Source organism: Solanum pennellii, chromosome 7 (genome assembly GCF_001406875.1).
Source record: "Solanum pennellii chromosome 7, SPENNV200".
NCBI classification, from domain to species: domain Eukaryota; kingdom Viridiplantae; phylum Streptophyta; class Magnoliopsida; order Solanales; family Solanaceae; genus Solanum; species Solanum pennellii.
The window spans coordinates 76,764,692-76,781,389 of record NC_028643.1 but is presented as its reverse complement, the minus strand read 5'-3'; the positions used below and the strand labels follow the sequence as shown (position 1 = coordinate 76,781,389).

The 16,698-nt window shown below is 32.7% G+C and overlaps 2 protein-coding genes across 3 annotated transcripts; both read right to left on the bottom strand.

The window, feature by feature from the left end:
- Positions 1 to 890: 890 nt before the first annotated feature.
- Positions 891 to 7,363, bottom strand: LOC107023974. Of its 2 annotated transcripts, none has more exons than XM_015224832.2 (10): positions 7,203 to 7,363; positions 6,432 to 6,968; positions 4,980 to 5,219; positions 4,634 to 4,847; positions 4,409 to 4,518; positions 4,003 to 4,202; positions 2,847 to 2,950; positions 1,758 to 1,945; positions 1,480 to 1,679; positions 891 to 1,336 (listed from the first exon to the last, which is right to left on the bottom strand). In XM_015224832.2, the coding sequence occupies exons 2-10, from the start codon at positions 6,688 to 6,690 to the stop codon at positions 1,127 to 1,129; spliced, it is 1,725 nt and encodes a 574-aa protein (XP_015080318.1). In that variant the 5' UTR covers positions 6,691 to 6,968; positions 7,203 to 7,363; the 3' UTR covers positions 891 to 1,126. The 2 variants fall into 2 exon arrangements, with proteins under 2 accessions (XP_015080318.1, XP_015080319.1); XM_015224833.2 differs by having other exon boundaries at positions 6,432 to 6,963; positions 7,203 to 7,361.
- Positions 7,364 to 11,875: 4,512 nt separating this feature from the next.
- On the bottom strand, positions 11,876 to 12,697 carry LOC107024193 (glutamyl-tRNA(Gln) amidotransferase subunit C, chloroplastic/mitochondrial). Its single transcript, XM_015225112.2, has one exon. The coding sequence runs from the start codon at positions 12,565 to 12,567 to the stop codon at positions 12,145 to 12,147; it is 423 nt and encodes a 140-aa protein (XP_015080598.1). The 5' UTR covers positions 12,568 to 12,697; the 3' UTR covers positions 11,876 to 12,144.
- Between the last annotated feature and the right edge of the window lie 4,001 nt (positions 12,698 to 16,698).

Genomic DNA, 16,698 nt, shown 5'->3' with positions numbered 1-16,698 from the left:
AATATGGCAACAACAACAACATATTGTAGAGGTGGAACCAACGACCCACTATTACTAACCTATCTATAATTACATCTCGAGCGATAGTCAAACGGGAGTTGTGTGAATGTGAGACGCCAGCGGAATGATCGGCCAGAGAAAGGCTAGGACTGCTTCCTTCCCATCACGTCCCTTTGAGTGTATAAGAGATATAAAGCGACTGTAGAGAAAAAAGTTTGTGTCAAAATGGAAAAAAAATGTGAATATTAACATTTTTTTATGTAAATTTGTCTCGCCTTGGTTATTTAGTTGTTTGTACTTCAATGGAATCAAAGTATATATTAACACACACATTTTTAACATTTATATAAGGTCATTTATAGTCATGAAAGTCGAAATAGTAGAAAATTTGTTTGACCAAAAGTGTGGCGCATATATTACTAACTGTTTTTTTAATTTATAGAATATTAATTAAATCATATAATTTATTTATTTACATTATTTAGTGATAATTATTTATATTATTCTACTGGTTATCAAAAAAGCATGTGTTTCCATCATAGCAAAACTTTTTCAAGAACAAGTTTTGTACACTACCACATATTCTTTTCTCCATTTGGTGTTCTAAGTTTACAACATTACTAGAATTTCGGTGCGAATTCAAATTTAATCGAGCTTCAATATAAATATCAAACACCGAGTAAAAACCATAAAGAAAAAAGTTTACAACATTACTATCCTGCACTTGATCATCATGGCTAGAGGTAACACTAAATTCTGCTACAATGTATATAGTTATTTATATGCATATGTTTTCCGTCTATAAATTCTAATAGCAGTGAAAACGAGGGTTCAGTAGACAAAGTCAGAAAAAAGGGCAGTGATTTAACTAAAAGAGAAAGTTATAGATATAAAATCTACAAAACAAGAAATGACCAACCTATTATTTAAAAATTAGTGATATCTACAATGTTAATTGAATTGATATTCACAACCTCAAAAGCAAAAACTAATTTCTTTCTTCTCACATCGGACAAGTACCTATCAAAATTGTCCTAACCTTTTTGTTCAATAGTGAGGAACAAAAACAGGTTTGTATAAATAGATTCTTCTCTTTTTGCTTCCCAAAAAATGAAAGGCAAGAAAATCAAAATGTAGTACTGCTTCCCTTACTCCCAGACCCACCTTTACGATGTCGCCTTGAGTTAGACTTCCTTTCACCTTTTCCGCGCTTTGGAGGTCTCCTTACTGGAGGTTTACTAGAAGAACTATCACGAACCAAAGCCGGTGGAGGATGTGCACGACTTCTCACAACTGTCATGTGAGCCCTTTGCTCCAGTAAATCTCTGTGGTATGCCTGCATAGATTTGGTATACGCTCTCTTTTACTATGCGAAAGTATTGTATGTACTGAACAGCAAAAATTAAGGCAAATAACTAAGCTTAACCATAAAACATTGTATCCAACTTAAGGGGGGGATTTTCCCTTGTGGATGGATACCTGTATCACGAAATTTCGCCTCTCACAATCCAAAAACATGTTGACGTTCCAGCTAACTTTTGCCATCAATTTGTCCCTGACAGTGGAAAAGCTCAGTTGGTCCCTAGAGGTAAAACGGTCAACTTCATTGAACCACAGACAGGTGAACAGATTTGTGATGGGAATATGCTCCTTTATAATAACACATCCTTCGGGAACATCTGCAGAATGTTTAATGAGCTAAGTAAATTTTGAGAGCGAGTGGTCAAAATGAAGACAAGGTGTAAGTGTGGACTCACCACTGGTAATAGGAAGCTTAGCCTCTGAATATGCAGTTAAACCTTCTTTCTTGTAGAAATCAATTTGGTGGTCAATGGATACATTATCATACTTCCCTGCAGCTTTATTAGCTTCAGCTTCTTCAAAGACGTCAAAACGTCTATAATGTCTTGAAATAGCAAAAGTAGCATTATGGCGCCACAAGAATCTGACATAAAGGAATAGGAAAGAAGAAAATCATAAAGTTATAGTAGAGGTGAGATATCGCAACTAGAAGGTACAAGCCAACAAGAGAATGAATCATTTATTCGGCTGCCGTACACGCTACTAAAACGCCATGTTGAAGAGAAATTATACCGCAACAGGGAAAAAAGATGAAAATAAACTACCAAACTGTTGCGCCTGTCAAGGTAATCCTCAATAACTCATTGGTCATTGTCTAGGGGTGGCATCATAGGAAAACCCTAGGGCTGCACTATCCTGCCTAATAAATTCTTACAAAATGGTATGCACAAAGCACATTCAAGGTGCAACCCACAAATAAAAGATGGGTACCATTATGGCATTGACCGTTCATTGCTCAATACTTTCACTACTACAATCATTTGATCAATACCTAAAATGAGAAGATACAAGTATGTATATTATTTTTTCTAAGTATGCATCTTTTCCTTTTTCACCTTTGGAAAATCAACCTCATCAATGATAAAAACACTTTGAGTTTGCATATAAAATCCAGGAAATGAAAAAAAATCAGCAACAACAATCTGGTTTTTAGATGATGCAGACTTCATCAGCTCCAACCCCCAGTCATAACCCTGGAAATATCAGCTTCACCCCATAGCTAACAGCTTAGCACTAGCACTATCATGTGAATAGGAAAAAGTGATGTGCATATAAGATGAAAACTATTATTGGGAAGCTTAAACGAAAATGAATTAGATCTATTACCAAATAAGAAACATGTACAGTAGCTAGCCATTATTAAAAACCGTTTTCCCTTATTACCAATAATAAGCCATTGCTAGAACTTAATAGTAGAATCTCTCCAAGCACAAGGTATTCCAACCGGCATACAAGGACACAAGAGTCAGTAAAACCAAATGTACCTCTCGAGAATCTGGTAGGGATCCACAATGAGCTGAAGCTTTCCATCTATCCAAATAGAATAGCGGACATTAGGAAAGAGCCTATGCAGTAGGAGCTTAGGTACCTGCCACAGATAAATCTCTTTCAACCAAATCCATATTCATATGTTCTACTTCTAATCCACACTTCACATATGAAAGAGTTACTGTAATTATATGCCATGAAAGAAAAATATAATGAAGTCAATTCAAATTGATGACAGATGAATGATAACAGAACCTCTACACCCAAAAAGGCAAAAAAAAAAAAGAAAAGGTAAAGACATTGCATATATTATATTAACTCTTGGCATGTAGGTTTGTTCTCTCTTCTTTTTTTTTTTCTAACTCTTGTAGGTTTGTTCTCATCACCATATGTGAAGATAAAGTTAGACAGTTACGTTGCCATAGGGCTAAGGTCTAGTGGTAAGAGTGCAGTGACTGATGTGTCGTTTAGGCACATGTAACGGGTTTAAACCCTTCTGTACAAAAAGCTTGGTATTTAAGTGGAGAAGGGTAGAGTGATGGTTCCAATTTCCCACCGAGTTTCGAACCATGTGCCTCTAGCCCTCAGAGATTTCACGATTATCTAAAAAAGAAGTTTAAATTACTTTGGCAGCATGGCCTCAACCAAAAGAAAGTCCCTCAATCTGCTGACAATCATTTCCAGGCAGAGGTGTAAAAGACTAACTTAACAGTGATTGTGGTGCTATACTACAAAGTCCCATAATAGATACTTAATCTTAGTAAAAGGCAAAAGAAATATATGATACCCAAGTTCATTGCTTTTCTTTTCTTTGTTTTTTTTTTGTTTCCTACATACAGCATGCTTAGAATTTAGTGTCTTTTCATACCCAGATGCCACATTAAGCACTCGCGTAACCTCAACTAGTCAACCCCTAAGAAGAAAGAAGATTAGAGAAACAACAACAAACCCAGTGTAATCTCATAGCTGGGGTCTGGGGAGAGTAGGATGTATGCAGGCCTTACCCTACCTTTGTGAGGTAGGGAGGTTGTTCCCGAAAAAGACCCTCAGCTTATTCCAAGCATGGTAGAAAGCAGATTAGAGATCAGGTTTAAAATTTGACAGAAACCATGATTGAGATGGGGGGATTTAAAAGAAACTATAAGAACAAACCTTCCCATTGCGTCTCGCATCAGAATAAGGCACATTGCGAACAAGAATAATCCTCCATAAACCAACCCTATTTCTGCTATCCAAGAGGCTAGAGTTCTTCAAGGATGCTTCTGTTTCTTCATCAACAAACATATAAAAGGGAACTTTTTCTCGTGTAGTTTTACCCCAGTTCTTTGGCTGTTGAATCACGTCATAATTTCCTGTAGAGCATTTATGTAGATATAGGTAAGGGATATCTGCATTTTCTTTATGCTTATAAGTTTCACAGTGCTGTAGATAGATGATTGTGGTTTTGATACTAGCCACTTCTAGCTTGGCTACATTTTCTAATCCTCTTTCACCTTATACTCCTAGATTATTAATTAAAAATAAAAAGATGAAACTATGGAGCATAGCTATAGAGTACCAAATATGGCTGATGCCACAATGACATCATGGAATTGCTCCATCTCCTTTAGATCCGCCGCGTCGATGTCAAACCCTGTTCTATCACCAGGTCTACAACCTTGGACAAATCTGACCCAAATATATTAGGGATGAGACAGAGAGCAAATACTCTGGAAGGAGGACAAAAAACTAAAGCCAACAACAATAAGACAAGTGACTGTGTCAAGATGACAAGTGCACTTACCCACAATGCACAGTCATTGACTCTTTTATGTCAAACGAAGCATTCCTCTCCGCCAAAGAAGGGTACCCACCAAATGCAGAACCCCTATGAGGTTCAGTCTTCATGGGAATTTGCTCGTGGAAATAAGTTAAATGCTGAAGCCCGGGTGACACTGACGGGACTCTAGGCATACGCGCTATTGCTTGCTCCACAGGAACGTAGCATACAGGACATGCTGAATGAAAATGAAAGAGAGCACAACCCAGATTACACATTATGTGAAGTGCTGATCAAAGCAAAGGATATAATACAATATTGTAAAGCTAAGAAATAAGATAGGGTTGGAAACAAGTGATTTTACACTTACGTCGAGGCCCAATTCGCCTCCTATCACCAGGTGGAGGAGGAGGAAATGCAAAATTTCGACAAGGATTGGGAAAAGCAGTGGAATCTTTAGTCTGTATCATAGACAAAGCATGGGGTGGAGGAAGCTGGGCATTATGCTCACCGCATACCATAACCTTCCCAGGCAATAATGCAGATAGATGGTATGTGCTGTTTTCAAACCACTCCTTGAAGTCCAATTCAGAACTCCTTGATGCGTCCTCTGATAATCGCAAAACTCTTGTAAGAAAATCAGCAAATCCATCTCATAACAAATTACAAAAGTAAGTTCAATACTAAATAAAATGCAGTATACAAGTGATGATGGTTTTGCCACTTCTCACGAAGAAATAAGGCTAGCACGACACTACCATGCCTTCTTTTTTTCTCTTTGTTGGACATGAAATAGATCGATACTCCAATGATGCTCCAAAAGAAGAAAGACAAAGTAAGAGTGAACAAACAATTCACTGTAAATCTATGATTGCAGTAGTGAGACAAATTAAGTGCATTTCTGATTTCACAGCTCAACAGGGGATAAATAACTACTCCTTTTGCTGCAAAGCCACCCTCAGAGAAAAAAAAACTATCAAAGTTTTTCTTTATTATCAAATCATTATTCCCATTAACAGATGTAGAACTTTTAGCTTATAACTTCCAAATAGGACCCTTACAGAGAAGACGTGCTAATTTAACTAGATAATTTGTACGAACTAGAATATCTGTCTTTCCATATTTGTTTTATTATTTTACTCCCTGTTTCAATTTGTTTGTTTTACTTTCCTTTTTAGTCGGTTTCAAAAAGCATGTCTCTTTCCTCTTTTGGCAACTATTTAATTTCAACTCTCCACCTGGCATCTTTAAGACCACAAGATCAAATGACATTTCGGGACAGTACGAATATTTTAAATTTAAGACCACAAGCTTCTTGACTTTTTTAAACTCCGTGTCAAGTCAAACCCAACAAACAAACTGGACAGGAGGGAGTCCTAAATTTCATGATGATATTAGGTTACACCAATAGAGCTGGAGATCAAGAAAAAAATTTAACACACTTCAATTCAATACATTAGACGTTACAACACCAGAAGCCAACGTAGAGCAAAAGTCCATTGCTCTCATTATACAGTCTAGAAAATGACAGACTTCATTCTATTCCTTGCAAATTGTAATTACTCAAACTTTTGACTCTAATTCATTTTTCAGTGGGCTGCATCCTATGTATCTTGTTCAGGTGTGTTAAAACCAACATTTTCATTTTAGTTGGTCGTTCCCTTCACCTATCCACAATATGCATTAGGTCCTATTAATAAAAGGTATTAGAGCATGCACTCCTCGCAACCCATCAGAAGAAATAAAGCTACTAAAGTTTAAAACTTAAATAGATCCCTATTCCAGACAACAAAGAAACCAAAAGGACTTTCAGGAAACGGACCTTTATTAACCATCCAAAATGCTGTAAGAAAAGCCAAAAGTGCAATCGCAGCTAAAATCAGCATTCCAACCTGTTTTCGCACCAAAAACCTGAAAATAGAGGGAAGAAACTTTTCCTTCTCTCTGTAAGTAGAGAGTGATATCTTTGAACCTTTACGCGAGACAAACGAATTACTGTGAGAGTACAGAACTCCATTCTGTGCCAATTGCTGCAAAGACCCATCGCTTACTGTACGAAGGCCCAATGACCACCCAGTCATTGTTCCTCAAACCACAAAATAACAGCAACAATCATCTCTTTCTTCCTTCTAAAAACCCTTTCATTCACTGTACTCCCCGACTCTTCAGGCCTTCACAACTTAAAAATTCCTCCTCCAAGGTAACAACTCCTAATCACTGTCTCACCTCTTCATCAATCCGAGATCCCCAATGTTGACGTACTGAATCAGTATAAATATCCTTCTTCTAACACAACAAATCCAAATCCAATTCTATAGATTGCCAAATCAATCAAAATCCAATTCACTATACACCTATACTATAACCAAAAAAAAAATCACAAACTAAGTCCAACTCCAAATTAAACAATGCTTCCAAAAAAAACATCAAATTGATCTCAAAACACAACGGAATAATTAACTAACCAAAAAATTCAAAAAAAAATTCAAAAAAATTCACCATGAATAATGCAGTACAGAATTCAAATCTGGACAAGTTCCAGCAGAATAGATCAATTCAAAAACGGAGAAATAAAAGAGGTTTAACGATTTACCTGAATCGGACAGCAAATTTTTCTGAGAGCTGTAAGAATCCAAAATAGGTCTTGAATTTCGCTTTTCCGTTCGAATTACCGGAAAAAAGTTTCCTATTTGGGGGTCTGATTTTATAATTCTCTCTCTATACGACTCGGCTTTTTTTTTTTTTTTAGTATTTTGTTCCCTTTGTCTTTAATTAATTTATTGCTAAATTTGATGAAGAAGTGTAATAATATTATTTGTCTACTACTATGATTAAATTAAATCATATGGATTATAAGGATATTCCTTTTATTTTTTATTTTTATTTTTTCTTTATGTTTTATATAAGTAATTTATATTTAAGAAAGGTTTGCTAATAGAGTGATATATATTTTTGTTTTATTGATATATTTAATCATAATTAATAAATTGATTTAGTTTATCAAAGTTATTAAGTGTTGGTAAGTTTGTAAGATGTTTATCATTTTAAATGGCGGATTGATTAGAAGAAAATGTTTGAGATATTAAGTTAGTCTTATTTCCTAATTGGGAATATCGGGGACAAGGAGATATTTCATCAATTAATTATTTTGAAAAAAAGTGAAATTATTTAAAATCTTGAATTTTTAATTCATCTAATTCTTAATTAATATAGGTAAAATAGTAAATTCATTATGTTAATTATTCATTTTTTTTTAATATATGAGTCAATTTAAAAGTAGACAAGTAATTGAGGACGGAGAGAGAAGGTGATAAATAGAGCTATCATTTGTTATAAGAGTTGTTGATTTGCATGTGTAATTATCGACAAGGAAATTAAGACCTGTTTGGATTAGCTTTTGATTTATTTTTGTTATTTTAACTTCGGAAAAGGGTCTAAAATATCCTCAAATTTTGAAAATAGTACAAGATTACCCTCCATCCACCTATTGGCTCCAAAATACTTCCCACCCACCTATTGGGTCCAAAATACCCTTGTCATCCACCATTTGGTTCAAAATTGACCACTTATTTAACGGTTTTATATTTAAACTATTTAAATATTTTTTTAAATACGTGGCGCTCAACTATTTGTTATAATTTAACTTATAAGTATAATTTATAATTCAATCCACTACCCACGCACTACTAATTAAACCCTCCAAATTAAAAAAAAACCGTCACATTATTAATGCAACAACAGAAAAGCTACTACCAATTGAGTGTTTTTAAAAATTTGAGACGAAAATATCTATAGAATTAAATTATCACACATTCAAGTGTCTAAATAACGATAAACTTACAAATCTAACTATGTTCATCTTAATTATTCTTACGTCTCAATTATGTGATGTTACTTCATAGGTAATTTTTTTTCAAAATAATATATTAAAGGTTTTAAAACAAATCATAAATACTTATAGTATTATATTTTTAAAAAGTGCATGAATTAATTCCCGATGTATTACTTGTTTACCTTTAATCAAAAGTTTCTAATTCTTGAAAGAGAATCAAATTGAAAGTGTCCTCCTAAATAAGCGGCTCAACATAAATTTAATTGGGGCTTCGATTCGGACTCGAATAATTTTGGATGTCATTTTCATGAATCTATAATTTCATCGTGTTTTAGTAGTGTTTATGACGATTTTGATATTATAGTTGGATTATTAATTGGGTGGGGTTTAGTTAGTAATGGGTGGTAATGAGTTGATTTATAAATAATACAAATAAATTAAATTATAATCAATAGTTGAACATCAAGTATTTAAAAATATTTAAATAGTTTAAATTTAAAATCATTATATAAGTGGTCAATTTTGAACTCAGAGGTGGATGACAAGGGTATTTTGGAGCCAATAGGTGGATGAAAAGGGCATTTTGGAGCCAATAAGTGGATGAATGGTAATTTTGTACCATTTTCAATATTTTAAGGATATTTTAGACCCTTTTCCGTTTTAACTTTAATAAGCATTTTTTAATTTTATTCAAACACTTAAAAACACCTAAAATAATTCAATTCGAACGGGCACAAACTCCAATGCACTATTTAATGGTGTTATCTTTTGTCGTGTCTTTAATTGCCGTCAAATTTTCCTAAAAAGGGAAATCTATAAATATCCACAATTTTTTCTCTATAGGTAATATCTATAACAAAAATTAATTGGTTGCTTTAAAATTGAATAGTGTGAAATTGTAATGAAAACTTGGATGATTTGGAAAAACGTTTACTTCTATTATTATGTCATTGTAGAAGGAAATAACAAAATTTTATTTATTGATAAATTGTTGCATTTCTAACACAATCACACGATACAACGTGTTGAAGATATGAAATATGTTGAACAAAGTAAATAGAATTTGAGTCACACTAGGACTGGGCTACTAAAAATCGACTAGACTGCCATGTCGACCACTACTCTTGTAAATTATTTTATATTGTAGTAAAACTCTAATTATAGCAGTCTAGTCGACTTTTAGTAGCCCAGTGCTATGACTCTTAACTCTAACATTTAACAGTTATACACGTTGATTGTACCACGTTGTTCAACATGTTCCATATCCTTTAATCTTCAACACAAGGAAACTATAATATCCATTAATTACTAAATAAAAAAAGTCAAACTACAAATAAGAATGAAGCAATGAAGTTTTTTTATCCAAACATGAAATGGAAAAAAGTAGTCAAGTCTACCACTATTTTGAAGAGAATTTTGCTTTTGTTATAATATGGACTATATTCATATAAGCAGAGAAAGAAAAACAAAACTACCAGTACTAAATTCAACTCGTAAAATTGTAATCGAATTGATTTATGTTAATTCTTGAACATTCTCTCCTCTCCCATCTCTAATGGCTTCAAATTTCAAGATGATAGTGCTTGTGATGCTTTGCAGATATAGCGATAACTGGAAAGGGCTGTTCAAAGTCTTCTGAGATTCCAATTGATCACATTTATCAGTAACATTCTTTGGATTGGGAAGGTGAATGTCAATGGCAATGTTATTCTCCTTTGGAAAGCTCTGTGTGTATCAGTCTGGTAAGTAGACTCGATTTCATTACCAAAATGAGCATGGAACTGTACAGATGAAGAGAGGGTGTTGACATTACACTAATGGTCATGAAACAGTGTGAATGTTGGACATTGCGCTAATGAGCATGGAACAGTACAGATGAAGGGAGGATATGTTGGACATAACGCTCCAACAGCCTCCTGGCAATGTAAAAAGTAACTAAACGGGACTAAACCAGGCAACAACTATAGTAAAATTGTATGATTGGAAAGTGATAGTGGTTCTCCAGTCAAGTACTGAGTTTGGCTACTCTCCTGCTTTGATATGGACTTCTTGAATCACCTGATCTGTCTAACTAGTTGTAGTCTATTTCTTTTGGATGGGATTTTCCATTTAAGCAGATGTAAACTATCAATTTCACAGAACTAAGAACTAACAAATAGCACAGATAATTGAGGAGTTTCTATTACCACTTCAAATGAGGCAACATAGAGAGCTATAAAGAGAGTGAAGACCTATATAACTTACACAATAGTATCATTGAGTAGAACTGCTCGAAAAAATCACTTGATGAGTACAAGTGCTGATGGTTAAGAGATTCAAATGAGTGTGTTTCCATGAATATGGACACTGTTTTGACTTAAAGGACGTGCACAAGTTGTTGTAGCTTGATAACTTATGAGGAACATGATTAACTTGAAAAGATTCATGCATGAGGTTCTGTAGCCTGACAACTTAGATTGATAACTGTGAGGATAGGATACTTTCAAGCTCTAGCAATCGCGGAACAATGTGTAACTGCTTATTCAACTGACAGTTGTAGGATTACCAAAATTGAATGCTTACCAGCAAGAAAATAACACTTCCCCAACTCCGGGAGTTTTGGGTCTTCAAGATCAACTTTGAACGGGAGGACATCTAAGAGCCAGTTTGGCCAAGCGGTTTGGAAGCCCAAATCACTTTTTGGGAGAAAGAAACACCTTTTTGGAAATTTGAGATGGTTGGCCAATAAGCAGTTTTAAACCGCTAGGCCAAACCAGCTCTAAAATAACTAGTTAACCTTCAGAGATGGGGAGATAATTGTATCAGTGAACACTTCTTAGGACACGACTCTTTCCGACCCATGATAATGATCCCCTTACTAGAGGTGTACAACATACAACATGACAAGAGTTAAAATCATGATCAGTGAAGTCTCTCTGGTATTAATGGAGAAGGATAAAAGAGCGCGCATAAATCATCCACTATGAGTTTCGAAGCTGGATAATGAAACCTCTTCGAGACTAACTTTTCTTTTGTATCTCTAAGGTTGAATCCTATTTCTAATGCAGGAGTGATGGTGTCTTGGATACGTCGCGACAACTCTCTTCTTTGCAGTTGTGGAGATGTCAATTGAAACCATAATACTTTCATTTTGTCAAGATTCAGAGGAGCATCAAGGAACTGCTCAATACGCCCCCGCCTTTTCTTCTTGAGACTTTAAATGACCAAACTGAGATGCAAAGCCTTAAACAATGATCAACGATATCTCATGCATTAGCTTGAATTTTTAATATTTCAAGTGTTAATGTATGGATGATCACTTGAAAATAGCTATTCGTGAATTCTTACCCCCATACATAAGCAATGCCTACTAACAACTAAATAAAATATCAAAATTCTAATCACGATAACAATAAGAATAACATATTCAGCAGAGTCTGGAGAAAGTATAATGCAGTACGCGCACAAGGTAGAAAAGTTCTTTCTAAAGACCCTCCACTGGACTCGAGTACAGCAAATCGATGTAGGTAAATCCAATTTACGACCATATCTGAAATACTTTGCTAAGTTAAGAAGTTTCAATAGCACAATTCGATCGGGTTTTTTCAAATTAGCTCATAATTAATCGAGTTGCATGCAAGCTGATCGAAACAATTATACATTGCATCAAAATACATCTTGGAAAGAAAAATGGAGTGATGAAATGAAAAGTACCTAAACAACGTCACTCCTTATTGAGGACTTTGGGAACTTTGATGTAAGGGTCCTCAAAGCTTGGCACAGCAGAAATCAGTTCTTCTCTATTATCAAACTTCTCAGGTACGTCTCCACGCAAATTATCTCCTTCAGTATCTGCTCTAATCGCTGGCTCAATACTCTGTAAATCAACAGCTTGAAGTTGTCCAAACCAATCTATAACTTGTCTAATTTTGGGAGCGAATTCTTCAATTTCTTGTGGATTGAGTGAAATTCGAGCAGTTTCAGCCAAACGTGGAACATCTGGAGGTTCTAGAGCACTCGATTTCACGGTGTAGCTTCGAAAAGCCACTGGTAATTGGGAAATGCGATTTTTACTGAAATTGAACAAGGAAGTACCATTGGCAGTTCTTGTTGGTTTCAGATAATGCAAAGCACTGATGCTTCCCATGGATGGCGTTTGAAAAATGACGACGGTGAGGTAGGCGGCGGTATACGGCGGTATACGGTGGCAGACGGCGGAAGACGGCACGACTGTGAGAAGTCTAGGATTACCAGATTTTGGAACAAAGGGATTTGGGCTTCAGATATCAATCTTTATGGGCTTTGGCCCATTAAATTTTGGGCTGAAATCAACTAAGCTAAGGGGGCAAGTGCACAAATAGCCCAAATTTTTAAGAATTTTAAAGCTATCTCGAAATTAAAAATTCAAATTTACGAGATTAAAGTTGAAAATTTTGAGTCTAAAGTTTGATTTTTCGAGTCTAACTACAAACCTATATATATGAGATTGACATATTGTATTACAGTTCAAACTTCAGATGTTTGAGTTTAAAATTAGATTTAACGATCTTCATCACTTTTGAATATTATATTACAATTCAAACTTCAGATGTTAGTTTAAAATTAGATTTGACGGTCTTTTATCGCTTTTGATCCAAATGTCATAAAGTTGAAAGCTAATTAAGCCTAATTTCATATGTAAATGTTTGAAGTTCAACCTATTTGTCTTTAATTCATTAACTACACTTTATTTCTTGGTTGATATACTATCAATTGAAGTCTAATGTTTTTTATGTGACACAACAACTCATAAATTACAAAATTTAATTTTGTTTTTCTTCTTTTATTTTTCTAAAAAATGGGGGTAGGAAAAAGGGAAATACGGAGGAGATTGTGAGAGTCACAATGGAAAATTGTATCTTCACGAAAATTTAAGTAGTCATTGAACCGAGTTACTAAGACTTTCCCATTTAAGTTTTGTTTTTATCAACTTATTATGGAGTAATTTCCTTTGAAGTTAACCTCTGGTTATTTAAATTCACACTCAAATTTGAAACTCTATATCCATATTCGAAATCAAAACTCTGATGTTTGACTTATAGGTAATCAAACCTTGAAAATCTTATGATAATTCTAAAAATGACTATTTATATCCTTTACCTTCGAGACATTTTTTGTAACACTTTAATTTTCGCACATTAAAATCAATTACTAAATATATTTTTTTCTAAAAATTAATTGGATTATTTTGTCAATTTTATGTCCATTCCTAGTAGGACCAAAAAACACAGATAGAACTAAAGCCCCTTGATGTGGGCTGGTCCTACTCACCCGTTGCATTGTCTGGTCAAAACAAGGCACAACCATTAATTTCATGCATGAATTATTACTACTATTCATTGTTAAATATCTTAGTATGTAATCATGTGCTTCTACTTTTTTTATAATTATTATTTCTCGTTCGGTATTACAATTTATATGAAAGCTCTGATTAAATTTAAACCACGCATCATAGGGCTCTTTCAAAGGATTGGCTCTTCCAAATGAATTTTCTTCATATTCATAGTTAAAACTCAAAACTTCTGATTAAAAATAAAACAGTTTCATCACTACATCACAATTAAGATCGCTGCTTCTAGTCTTCATTCACCTCAACCATATCTTCTCCTTTGCTATTTAAATACTAATATTTAATTTGGAAAAAAAATACTTCGATATTGAAATCCAAAAGTATAGTTAGTAATGTCGTATGGTGATAATACAAGAGTTTATTCGTATACCAAATTTATTATGAGAGGTAGAATCTGAATTTTGAGTTTACGTATGATAAATTTATATCTAATTTTAAAATTAAATATTTATACATGTAATTTAGTAAATTTTCTTAATATGAATATAAGATTTAAAAGAAAAATTATTAAGTTGATTTGAATATGTAAGTAATGTTCTCTCTTCACAATTGAAACTGATGACCAAACAAAAATAATATTTACTTCTTTCTATATTAGTTGTTTACATAATTAAAAATAGTTATTTTAAATTATTTGTTAATTTACAAAAATAAGACAAAATTATTTTATTTTTTTATTTTACACTTGCATTAATTCTTTTTGAAAATGTAATTAAGTTTTGTAAAATTTTAAAAAAATAAATATCTTCAAAGTAAATTAATATAATCGTCCTTTTTATTTATGATTTTTAAGGAGTAGGTAAGGAAGAAAATAGTATATCCTCGGATAATAAAACCTTATTAGTTAACCCACATCTGATTTTTTTATTACGTAAATAAATACATTGTAACATTTTATTACTCATTAATTACAGATAGTTAAGAGATCTCACTTTATTTATAATTATTATTAATTTGATATAAATATCAGTTACGAATACATTTTTCTTTCATATGATGCCATAGTAGGAATATATATGTTTTATTTGTTTTATTTCTTCTGCATTGACTTAAATCAATATCAATTAATTCCCTTTCATGCTAATAATAATCAAGGATAAAATAATAAATTAAAGAATCAATCCTTGACCATATTATAAAAGCTAAAATAGGGCCACTAATTTAGTTTAACTAAACTATATTTGGACTTGCCTTACTCAACATTAAATACTTTCTTAAATTCCCAAATTAAATTGTTTTCCTAAAAACACCTTTTAATAAAACTTTCTTATATCATCATAATAACTCGTTACAATTATTTTTAGAAAAAACTGAGTTGAATTAATTACAAGATTGCATGAAATCCATCAACATATATTTCTTCCTCCGTCCGATATTATTTGTCATAATTTCTATTTTTAAAGTCAAACTATAGAAACTTTGACTAATATTTAAGATATATTTTTTAATCATATTAATATGCAAAAAATTGTAATTTATCGTACTTTTCATATAGTTTTAAAATATCTAAATTTTTTTATTTAAAATATCAAATTAATGTAATCTAATTTACCTTTAAAAATTAATTAAATTAACTTTTGATAAATATAACATGACAAACAAATTCGAACAGAGGTAATATATCAATATAAGGCATGCATATGTTGAACAACTCTTAATATGGACCACGCTAATAAAAGTTATGCATTAACAAAAGAAAATCAACTAAAATGTTTTTTTTAGAAAATAGTAATATTTTCTTTTGTTTTTAAACTTTAAAAACTCACATCCACAAGATAATAATTGTTTCGATAATTAATATTTTATATTTGTCTCTGATTATATTTTCACAAATCTAGTGAAGAATTCACAATTACATTAATAACCAATACATATATAATACTGTTCAAAATGAGAAGATTATTCGGGTCCATATAAAAAGATTGTCACTCTGTTCCTAACTAGTATAATATCTTATCTCACTATAAGATGTTCTGATAAATATATGATCATTTCTATTGACTACTGAATTTTACTACTTCATTCATAAATTTTTACTCGTCGTTGTTTGATTTGGCACACCTATTACTATACTACCCTGTTAAGTGATGTTCAATATTTAAAATCAAGGGATAAGAATCTGAAAAATTTAATATCAAGGGATAAGAGTCTTAAAAATATCTCAACTTTGGTCGAATTTACTGTTACTATACTAAACTTTGTTGAGGACCTATTACCTCCCTAGACTATTTAATACCGTATTTTAAACATATATATTTGCCTACGGACATAAAAAATAATGCAAAATTATAAAAAGTAATATGTCCACGGGAGCACATATGTACCTTTAAAATGACACTACTAAATAGTTCAGGGATAGAAAATACACTATTAAATAGTTTAGGGAGGTAATAGATCCTCATGAAAGTTTAATATCGCAACAACAAATTCGATTAAAGTTGGGGTATTTTTCAAACCCTTACCTTACTATCAAGGGTAAATTATAGAAAAAAATAATCGTCCCTTTTTTATATGTCAAAAGTGCAGGTAAACATGAAAATCTATTTAAAAAGTAAAAATAAATAAATGAAGTACATGAAATAAATTTAAATTAATTAAGATCAGTGAATATGAATATCGAATATCAGATTATCATAAAAATGAAAATTAATAAAAAAGGAAATATGAAGCAATTGGGTTTAAGGGGGGTGGAACCCACATATGCTTTAATTGGTGTAATTAAAACTCATAATTAATGACTTTTTTTAAAAGAATGGTGGGGGTAATAAGTTGCTCAGTATGGTAAATGAGGAATAATAATTGCACTTAAAGGTCTCAACTTATCATATTAATGCGTGAAGACCCCACAATTTAAAAGTAGAAAACCAAACCAGTCCCCACCCCCACCCC